This window comes from Phascolarctos cinereus, unplaced genomic scaffold (assembly GCF_003287225.1).
Source record: "Phascolarctos cinereus isolate Bilbo 61053 unplaced genomic scaffold, phaCin_HiC Scaffold_4;HRSCAF=312, whole genome shotgun sequence".
Classification (NCBI taxonomy): Eukaryota; Metazoa; Chordata; class Mammalia; order Diprotodontia; family Phascolarctidae; genus Phascolarctos; species Phascolarctos cinereus.
Window position 1 is genome coordinate 119,752,044 of NW_027555847.1, and position 11,827 is coordinate 119,763,870.

The window sequence follows — 11,827 nt, forward strand, 5'->3', positions numbered from 1 at the left end:
TCTTTTTATATAAATATATATACATAACTTGAATTTTTGGAAACTTTAGCTGTGATGTTAACTTTGGAAAAAAGTATCCCATTTGTACTGTGTTGAGTTGGCATTGTATAGAAATTAATAACCATAATGGTCTAGAAATGTTAAACTTAATTTTTTTCCCCATTTGTACAAGGGTAATACACTGTATTAAATAGGTAAGGTTTTATTACAGAAACTAATAAAATATTATCGAAATTCTCTCTTTTCCCCCTCCCCTCCCGTCTCATTAAGAAAGCAAGCAGTTTGATATAAGGTTACATGTGTACAGTCATGCAAAACATATTTCCATATTAGTCATGTTGTAAAAGAAAACACAGACCCCAAAAAAACACAACAAGAAAAATAAAGAAGTTTTTAACCGTATGTTTTGATCTGCATTCAGACTCCATCAGTTCTTTCTCTGGAGATAGCATCTTTCATCATACATTCTTCAGAATTGTCTTGAATCGTTGTATTGCTGATAATAGTCAAGTCGTTCACAGTTGATCATTGTACAATATTACTGTGGACAGCATTCTCCTGGATCTTCTCATTTCACTTTCCAGGTTTTCCTTTCTGATCATTTCTTATACAATAGTATTCTATCACAGTCATGTACCACAACTTGTTCAGCCATTGCCCAATTGATGGGCATCCCCTCAATTTCCAATTCTTTGCTACTAAAGAGCTGAATATAGAAATACAGAAAAGAGCTGCTACAAATATTTTTGTATATATAGGTCCTTTTCCTTTTTGTTTTTGTTTTTTTTCATCTCTTTGGCATACAGATCTATAGTGGTATTTCTAGGTCAAAGGATATGCATAGTTTTATAGCCCTTTGGGCATAGTTCTAACTTGCTCTCCAGAATGGTTGAATTAGTTCACAACTCCATCAGTAATATATTAATATCTCAGTTCTCCTATATATGCTGAACATTTGTCAGCTTCCTTTTCCATCATATTAGCTAATCTTATAGGTGTGGGGTGGTACCTCAGAATTGTTTTAATTTTCATTTCTCTAGTCAATAGTGATTTATAGCATTTTTTTATATGACTATAGATAGCTTTGACTACTTCATCTAAAAACTGCCTGTTCATATCCCTTGAGCATTTATAAATTGGAGAATGGTTCTTACTTTTACACATTTGAATCAATTCTCTATATAGTTGAGAAATGAGTCCTAGAGAAATTTGCTGTAAATTTTTGTCATAGTTATGATTACTGTGTATTTCTCTCCATTCTATTCCCCCTACCCCATTTAGCCAACTTTCTCTTTTTATCCTGTACATGCTCAAAAGTGTTTTTTCCCTTTCATCAACCTGTTCTCTTATATTCTCTTATCCCCTTCCCGTCCTACTTTCATGTAGATTAAGATAGATTTCTGTACCTGAGTGTGTATGTTATTCCCTTTGAACCAATTCCAGTGAAAGTAAGGTTTAAGTACTCTCCCCTCCTTGTCCCCCATCTTCCCCCTCACTGTAAAAGCTCTTTTATGTGAGATAATTTACCCCACTCTAACTCTCCCTTTTCCCTTCTCCCAGTTCATTCCTCTTTCTCACTCCTTGATTTTATTTATTTTAGATATAATCCTATCATATTCAACTCACACCAGTACCCTCAGTGTGTGTATATATCTATATATCTATATATATACACACATACACTCACACATATACACATATATACATGTACATACATACATATATGTGTGTGTATACACACACATATATATACATATATATACACATATATATGTATGTGTGTGTATATATATACATATATATATATATACATATATATGTATATATATACATACATATATATACATATATATGTATATATACATATATATGTATATATATATATATATGTATATATATATATATATATATATATATACATACACACACACACACACACACATACTCCTTCTAACTACTCCAATGATGATAACATTCTTAGGAGTTACAAGTATCAACTTCCCAAATGTGAATGTAAATAGTTAAACTTATTTGAATACCTTATGATTTCTCTTTCCTGTTTACCTTTTTTCATGCTTTTCTTGAGTCTTGTATTTGAAAGTCAAATTTTCTGTTCAGCTCTGAACAGAATTTTCATCAGGAATGCTTAAAAGTACTCCTTTATCAAGCTGTTGACTCTTTTTTCATTATTTTCTTGCATCACTCTTATTTTTTTTTCCCAGTTTTTCCTCTGCCTCTCCTACTTGATTTTTAAAAATGCTTTTTGAGCTTTTCCAGGAACTCTTTTTGGGCCTGAGACCAATTTACATTTTTCTTTGAGGCTTTGGATGTAGCAGTTTTGCCTTTGTTGTCTTCTGAGTTTGTGTTTTGAGCATCCTGTCAAGATTAACTTTCTGTGGTCAAAGTTTTTTGTTTTGTTTTGCTTTTTGCTGTTGTTGTTGTCATTTGCTCATTTTTTTCAGCCTCTTTCTTGACATTTAACTTGACGTTAAAGTTGGGCTCTGCTTCTAGGGTGGAGGGAACATTGTCCCAAGCTTTAGGATTTTTTGTTCAGCTGTTTTGAAAGCTAGTCCTTAGGGGTTTGTAGGTTTTTCAGTTCTTCCAAGGTGGTATGATCTAAGGAGAGCTGCATTTACTATTCTTCTGTTCTATGTTCTGGCCTATAAGTGACCACAAGCACTCTTTTCTGTCCCAGTACTATGACCACGGACCCCTCTCCCCAAGTTCTGGTGTGCTAATGCTCTAGTGCTCCCCTTCATCCTGGATCTGTGACTCAGGACTCTGACTTGGATCCATGTATGACAGTGCAACACAGTCCTGCACCCAGTGCCAGCAAAGGGACCTCTGTAATCTTGAACCAATTGTCTGCTGCCTTACCATCTATGGGCTGAGAGCTCTGGAAGCCATACCACAGATGATGATTCAATCACCCTCAAGGCCTGCTGCTGGTTTGCTGGGGTACAACCTGCTAGACTAGAATGTGCTCTGTTCTCATCCCAGTACAACATACTTTTCCTGCCAATCTTCTAAGCTTTCTTGGGCTGGAAAATTGTTTTATGCTGTCCTTTTGTGGGTTCTGTCACTCCAGATTCATTCTGAGACATTATTTAAAGTTGTTTGGAGGGGAATTTAGGAGAGCTCAGGCAAGCCCCTGCCTTTTCTCTGCCATCTTGGCTCTGCCCTGGCCACAATATCTTTTAAGTAATGAGTCCTTAATATGGATAATTTTTCCCCCTCCATTGGAAATCCTTATTCTTTTTGCCTATGGTGACACTTTCATTGTCACTAATGCCCTCCTTCCATGAGTCATCATGGCATAGGGATAACCTAGACTGAGTTCTGCAGGTTAAACCAGTGAAGTATAAGCTTTGGCAGGTCTAACCAAGCTGAAAAGGCTTGGTGGCACTGTTTCTCCTGAAGACCGCTAGAGAAACTTATCAGCAGAGATTTGGTCACCTGATGATGATTTTTTTCAGACCGCACAAAGGTACAGTAGAGGTGAATCTCTATTGATGGAAGGAATATAAATCACAGCTCTTTTGAAGACCTTTTTATTATAAAATCATTTCTTGACTTTTAAAAATAGTGTTAGATTTAATGATGTAATCTGAAATGCCCAATATATGGGAAGATGTTGTTTTCTGACTTTTTAAGCTGACACAAGGTCCTATTATCATGATTATTATTATTGTTATACTTGTATGTAATTGTTTTGTAGTTCGATGTTGAAATGTGCTAAATTCCTTTTTAAAAGCTTTAATTTGCTACTTGGTTCTTTTCCCAGACTCTTCCCAAGCTACTTAAAAGGTTACAGAACAATTGAAAGTAGGAAACAACTGAAAATGTCACATGCCAACTGCTATCTTTTCTTCTCACCTATGCAGTTTCTTTCTACCAAAAACTTGAATTTTGGCTTCCATTTGGGTTCTGCCAGTTTTCCCTGTACCTTTTATGTGCTTCAAGAAAGTGAGTAGGGGGGAAGCTAAGTGGCGCAGTGGATAGAGCACCAGCCCTAGAGTCAGGAGGACCTGAGTTCAAATGCGGCCTCAGACACTTGATACTTATTAGCTGTGTGACCCTGGGCAAGTCACTTAACCCCATTACCTAGCCAAAACAAACAAAGGAAAAAAAAAGTGAATAAATAAAGGTTAATATGACCTATTAATTTTTCTAAAACAAAAAAGTTTAAAATTTATTTATAACTAAAGATATAAATTATCTTTTTGCTCAATCAAATGAATACAGAGACAACTCTATCATCACATCTAAATGTATTTTGCATAAATGAGAAGATTAATGGGATGAAAACACTAAGAGGAATTGATTCATCTTTGGGCCATGCTGGTTTTCTCTCTCTCTCTCTTTTTTTTTTTTTAGGATAGGCAGTGGGGTTAAGTGACTTGCCCAGGGTCACACAGCTAGTAAGTGTTATGTGTCTGAGGCCGGATTTGAACTCAGGTCCTCCTGAATCTGGAGCTGGTGCTCTATCCCCTGCGCCACCTAGCCCCCTGCATGCTGGTTCTCAATAGTTACATAGACACCAATTAAAAAACCACAATGAGGATTTGTATACGATGTTGTGCTATAGGTACTAAAAGGAAACCTCATTATTTCTTCACTATTAGAAGTGGTCTGTGGGCTTTTGCATAATTGCCACTTTGGAAATTCAAGAGATGGGCCAGTTATTGATGGCAGTCAAGTAGTAGTAGCTGTCCATAATAAATTCAATTGGGCCAACTGAAGAGTAAAAGTTCAGTGCACAGAGAATCCTACATAATAGCTTTGTGAAGGTGGAGAGAATGTAGTTTCTCTTCCTGTGTGCAGTTATGAAGTCTATCCCTCCTACTTTGGTTTCAAGCTATCACAGAACTACAATTATTTTTGTTATCTAGCATCAAATAAAAACAGCAACATCATCATAGTTTAAAGACAATAAGGAGCAATTTAATTTCAGATTGTTCCCAAGCTAAATCAACACTAATGCTCTGGACAATAGAAGAGGGAAAATTATTACCAAAAAAAATTCATTATGTTTATTTAAAACAAGGTCACAACAGGATAAAAGAGTTAGGTACTTCAGTGTTTGAGTTAAATGTTCTTAAAGGGCCTTATGGTAGACATTCTCTTTTAATCTTTTTGTTGTTGTTGGCAATGTTTCAAGAACAGGAGATGAAAATGTAGGTTCTACTGACATACAGGATTAAAACTGGGGGATTAATAATTTAATTAGTATATTTTTCCATTGGTTTTAATCATTATAAAATTGTGTTAAAATAGTTTGTGGATCAGTTTTCTTTGATAATGATAGGTGACTGTGTTTTGTTCTATGATTAAGTAAAATTTACCAAGGGATGAGAAAGCTCATAAAGTTTCATATCGATTAAATTTACATCATACAATTTAAGAAAAGTTTCCTTAAAGTTCATTACTTATGGAAAGCTCAGCATTTGCACTCTAAACTTTTTTACTGTAGGCTCTCAAAGATCATCACAGACTTATTGAATGTCAAACCTTTCTGTGGAAGTTAGGTAGCAACTTAACATTCTCCCTCTTACCAATAGGAAATAGCAGCACAGAAAATATGATTTGTGCAAAGTTCTACAGAGAGTCATTGTTGAATCTAGGTTTATAACTAAGATGACATACCTAATTTAATTATTCCTCACTACTTGTCACTTTTTTCTCCTTTTTTCCTATATTATATTAATACACAGAAAGGATTAGTCATTTACCATTTGTCACATGTTGGATCCACAGCTGAGTTAAAATCCAAAGTTTTGAGTCTCTAATTCTTAATTAGGATTGAATACACTAACTGCCTAATAACACAGCCTCTTAAGATATTTTATATACATTATTTTAACATAATGGACCATCCAGAAATTTTCCATTGTAAATAATGATGCTTCTAGATTTCAGAAATATGCCATGGACTTTGGGAAATGGATTTTGATTTAAACTCTAGGTGGATCTGAAAGATAGAGTGGTTCCAAAATGAGGTGTAACAGCTAGCAACAGACTATATGACTGTAACTATTAAATTCTCTGTATGCACCAGATTTTGTATAGTTGTTTTTTTAGCTTCTAATTGGAGCCCAGTACTCTATAGCTGTAACCTAAGAGCATGAAAGCAAAATCTCAATGTTCCATTGTCTACACGATCAAGGCAGATATCACTTCCAAGATTAGGAGTAAAAGGGAAGGAAATAAGTGTTTATTCTATGTGTCAGGCACTGTGCTAAGCACTTCACAAATTTTATCAACAACATTATGAGGCAGGCAATGTTAGGTGCTCCATCCACTGTGCCACCTAGCTTCCTAGCCTAAGGCATTATATAATTGACTATGATTAGATTTAATGCATTGCAATATAGGATTACTTAGTCTGCAGTGAAGTATACTGAGATAAAGGAACTATATGGTAAAATGGGAATTGAGACCAAAAATGTCTTTTTCAAATTAGTAGCATTAACAATTGCACTTATTTTAAAAGATAAATAACTACATTACCTTTTCTTCTCTCCTCAGCTGGAGAGGCAATTAACAATGCAAAATGAAATGAGAGAAAGGCAGATGGCCATGCAGATTGCTGGGTCAAGAGAATTACTCAAGTATTTTGGGACATTTTTTGGCATTGCTACCATGGGTCTCACAGCTGGGTATGTTGTTTGCTATTTACCTAGAGATGTTTATTTTATGGTTAAAAAAAGTCAACTAACATCCAATATTTTCTTTTCCCTCCCCCTTTGTCATTACCATGCTTCAGATATTCAGGAGACCTCCAATTTTAGCACTGTAGGTACTCCCTCCACAGTGCATATTGCAACACCTCCATGATTTGGTATACAGATTCCTGAGTGGCTGTGGCCAAAAAAATCAATCATTTGATAGCCAACAGTTGAGTGATACGCACTCAACTAGGCTGGTTCTTGGATGATAGAAACACTGTCTGTTATAGGATCAACATTAGAAGCACTCTCAGCTTAGTAGGACTTTCTTTCAAGAGCTGAGGATCACCTCTGCACAGTGATGACTTAGTGCCAAAAAAAAGATGGAACCTTACTATCACATTGTCACAAAATGGTTAAAGTGGAATTTAGTTGCAAAGACTGAATATGGAACGAAAACATCCCCTTATAGGACATTCCTTTGTATGTGATCTATATGGAGGCTACAATATGATCTATATTGTTAAGTTAGAGGAACTGGGCACATGTTATGCTTGTGATACTTAACATCTGTGTGACCTTGGTCAATCACTTATCCTCGCTGAGCCTCAGTTTCCCCATCTGAAAAATGAGAAGATTGAACTAGAAGGACCCTTAGGATCCTTCCAGCTCTAAATCTATGGTTTTGCCTGTCCTTTCCCTTTCCTTTGTTGGTGTCAACTTATTAACAACACTATAGAACCAGGGTAGTCACATCATTAGGGTTAGCCTGCATAATTGTCCAATTCATAAGTGAGAGATGGTGCTGTTTTAAAATCAAGAAGGAAAGATCTCTGAAGATGTGCTGGGAGTGGGAGAAAACTACCTCTTATTCCTATCCAGAAATGAAAGAATCCTTATTAGATATTTTCATTATTGCAGCAAATTGTATAGTGGGATCCCCACATACAGCCAGTAGCCCTCTACAGCCATGACAATTGAGTCATCTCGGGATTCACTGCATCACTCTTTTGCACAGGTCTCAAAGACAGAGAAAAGTGAGGCAAAAATCATGTTGCTTTTCAGGGCAGAGATCGGCCTTTTTCCTTAGAAGAGACTCTGGGAAGGGTCATAAGAAAAACTTTTTTTCTCTTTAGAAGACACACACGGATCACAAAGGCAACTCATATAAGAAATCAGGCTCATCACTAATATGTTAAATGTGCAAATTCTCTTAATTATGGTGGTGCCAGAGATAAAAGGAACCGTTAGAAGTAAAGGCTGAATTTGAAAGTCCTTGTTATTATTACAATAGTTACTTATCCTTCAGAAGACCTATGGTCTCATTTGAAATAGAGAGCTTTCTTTCTAACAACCAGATGAATCTTTTGGGAGAGGCTAGAGACAATTGTTCCCCTTAAAAAGATGGTCTTTAGGGGCAGCTAGGTGGCGCAGTGGATAGAGCAGCAGCCCTGCAGTCAGGAGTGCCTGAATTCAAATCCGGCCTCAGACCAAACACTTGACATTGACTAGCTGTGTGACCCTAGGCAAGTCACTTAACCCCAGTTCCCTAAAAAAAAAAAAATTTAAAAAACAAGCAAAAAACAACAAAAAATGGTTTTTAATATTTGTTTTTGTTTGAACAGAGCAATTAAAAGAAAGCAACCAGGCCTCTTCCTTCCTGTCATTCCATTAAGCTTTATCCTTGCTTATCAATATGATATGGGCTATGGAACCCTTCTGCAGAGGATGAAAGGTATGTTATGTCCCCGACAAATGAATGTTTATATAGCCTCATTTCCTTTTTAATACAGGTAGTCCGAATCCATGACTTGGGAGCAACATTTTTGTAAGAAGGCCAGACTCTCTGCCTCCCCTCAAGAGTGCTGCTACCTTCCTTTTAAGAAACCCCATCACTGCTTCCACTTCAGGAGCTGGAGTTGCCACCCAAAGAGACAATGACCTTGCTTGTCCTTTCCCCTACCCCAGCCCCTTGGCAGACAATGGCAGCTGCCTCACTCTGATTCTCTCACCTGCTCCTTTAGCTGGGGATTTTTAGAGGCTAGAGGTAATTCCTTAATTAGGCTTTGGTGTGCTGGCCTGGGTAGCTAACCAGCCTTTATGATACTGAGTCTTTGGGAAAATGTCTAAGTTCCAGACAATGTATTTTCATACTTTTGAAATACAGCCTGTTCATAATTTGGGCACTATCTGTATGAGCAATGACGTGCTGATTTTAAAAAGACTGTACTTGTGTTAAACCCCATTTCCATTACCAACTCAGTTTCATGTTGCTCATCTCCTTGAGATCTCATGGGATAAGAGATCTCATGAGTCGAAGACTAAACTGTCTTATTTATATGTAGGTTTGAACCCAGACTGTCCCCTAAAAATAATGTATTATCTAAAAGAATGTCAAATTAATTTTACCACATTCATTGAACTTTGTGAGTAATGAAGGAGGAGTTTATTTTCTAGGAACAGGGTTGGATATGGATATTTTTAAATTTGTCATAGATATGTATTTTAAAGAATAAAAGTTTTTAAGCTTGAAAAAATAAAGTCCTGGCAATTCACAGTAAATTAAATACAATTTTGCATTCACCAAATTAATGTCTATCAGGATGATTAGTTTTCTGGGAAATTTAGGATGTAGTAGTATGTATATGTATGTATATATATGTTTGTATGTTTGTGTATACGTATAATAAGTTACATTGAATCATGGCCTTTAGTGGTCGTAACTAGCTGTGTAATTTTTTTTAAGTGATCCTCTTTAATTTAATAATTGAACTGAAGTCAGTAAAAAACGTTTTTGGATGGAACATTTCTGAAATGCTCCAATACCAGTCTTATTATTTGGAAATGATAGCATTGTCCTATAGAGTTTTTAACAAGATAACAAACTGCTATCTTGAGAAGCAGCATGCATCTTAGAGCTGGCAGGAACCAAAGAAATCATTCTAGTCCAGCCCCTTCATAAGGAAACTGGAGGCCAGAGGGACAGTATGGAGGAGAGAACCAGGCAGTAGGCCTACAGTCAGGAAACCTGGACTCAAATCCCACCTCTGCCTGGTATTAGCTCTGTGTCATTGCACATCACTACAAATCCTCCTGGGCTTCTATAAAATAAGGGATTGAGCAGCTAGGTGGCACAGTACCAGGCCTGAACTCAGGAAGACTCATCTTTAAATCTGACCTCAGACACTTACGAGCTGTGTGACCTGGGGCAAATCACTTCACCCTGTTTGCCTCAGTTTCCTCATCTGTAAAATGAACAGGAGACGGAAATGGCAACCACTCCATTGTCTTTGCCAAGAAAACCCCAAATGAGATCACGAAGAGTTGGGTATGATTGAAACAATTCAAAAACAACAACAACCACCACAAAACATGAGGGATTGACTAAATGACTTTTAAGTGCCTTTCCAGTTCTCAGTCTTAATTAGGCTAAATGACTCAAGGTCACACTAGTGAGACAAAAATCCAGGCAAGAAACCTGTTAACCTTACTTCTTGTCCAATGGTCCTCCTACTGGATCATACTTCCTTTATATCAAGGTGATTTTAGGAGAGAAGGAGTGAAAATATGGAATTTCTAACTATTGCATCATTTCATTTTATTGTAGCCAGTTGGTCTGGGCCTTTAGTGCAAGGCATAAGGGACCAAAAAGGCAGTTTCCAAAATTTATCCTTTTTTTTTTTTTGGATAGTATTTATCATAGTTTCATTTTGTTTTGAGGCAAAGTCCTTTAATGTGCCAAAGGCCTGTACCGGGACTTTTTCTTCTGGAGGATGGGTTTCCAAAGTGATGGCTGAATCCTGCTAAACTGGAGTGCCTTCAGGCATCAAACTTCAGAAGTGTGTCTAAGGACCACCTACCTCAACTTGTAGAGGCTTATCACCAAGCTGGCTTTGGAGCTGGTTTGACCTTTGAGGTTATCTAGTGTACGCCTTTCATTTTATAGATGAGGGGAATTGAGGCCCAGAGAGTTGAAATGACGTTTTGTTTCTGTAACCCAGACCAGAAGTTCTGGCCGTCAAGTCCTTCTCCCATCATGTCATTGAGATCTTTCTCATGCTTTATTTTAGGGGAAGCAGAGAGCATACTGGATACAGAAAATAACAAACTGCAGCTGCCAAGAGGAATGATCACTTTTGAAACTGTGGAAAAGTCCAGAAAAGCACAAAGCAAATTCTCCGTAGAAAAATGAAGGTGGATTCTCTAGGCTGTATTCAAAGCACAAAATAACTCGCTTGAATCATAGGGTTTTGTGTTTAAATTTTTAAATGGTACCAATATTTTGGATATAATGTGGTTTGTAAAAAAAAAATTAAAACTTATGTCTAAAATACATCCTGCATTTTACTTCAAGGACAGTATCTCCTTTTTTCACATTTTTCAGGCACATGTGCTAAACCTGTGGTGATACTTAATGTGGTTCATAACTTTCCCAGTTGCCAGCTGAGTCTTAATAAATCGGTGGTTTCAAAACTGTTTTGGTTGTGTATTTGTCATTAAAAATTTTGAACATGCGCTCTCAATAGGCATATACATGTATGTGTACACATACACATTTATAAAGCTTATACATGTACTCCTATACCAATATATTATATACATTGCAAAACATATCTAAAGTAGAAATGTAAAAAAGATTAAATAAATATTTTTAAAATAATGTTTATTTTGTTTATTAACCTTGACAAAACTTTTTGCCCCCATTAAAATATTATTCAGGGGAATTATTATTAATGATATTTTAGTGATAGCAGTATTATTGAATATGCTTTCTTATTTTTTTAAAATCTTGGCTGAACACTTTGAGAGATGGTCACACAAAAGTCTGGTTCTTAGCTTTTTTGACAGTTGGTTTTGATGAATGGCTGCCATGGCTGCAAAAGATACTTTGTAATGATACATAGATCCAAATGGAGGAAGTATATCAGAGTATATTATATGTCAGTGACTCATTTTGGTAGCTAGCACATGTTTGTCTTCTCTGATGTCATTCTATTGTTCTTGCAAATTACTTGAAAAGTGTTGCAGATATTTTTTAAAAATAGCTTCAGATATTTTTTAAAAATAGCTTCAAAATCTACTGAAACTCTTTTTTTTTTTTTTGCTAGGCAGTAGGGTTAAGTGACTTGCCTGGGGTCACACAGCTAGTGTTATGTGTC

General features: G+C 36.3%; 1 protein-coding gene across 2 annotated transcripts in view; it reads left to right on the top strand.

The window, feature by feature from the left end:
- The window catches only part of PLGRKT (plasminogen receptor with a C-terminal lysine), a 76,286-nt gene extending 65,142 nt beyond the window's left edge, over positions 1-11,144 (top strand). For both annotated transcript variants that reach the window (XM_021006315.2, XM_021006314.2), the window contains exons 3-5: positions 6,529-6,659; positions 8,294-8,403; positions 10,739-11,144. In XM_021006315.2, the coding sequence (XP_020861974.1) occupies positions 6,529-6,659; positions 8,294-8,403; positions 10,739-10,860 (363 nt within the window). In that variant the 3' untranslated portion in view covers positions 10,861-11,144. The remainder of the gene's footprint in view (positions 1-6,528; positions 6,660-8,293; positions 8,404-10,738) is intronic.
- The last annotated feature ends 683 nt before the right edge of the window (positions 11,145-11,827 follow it).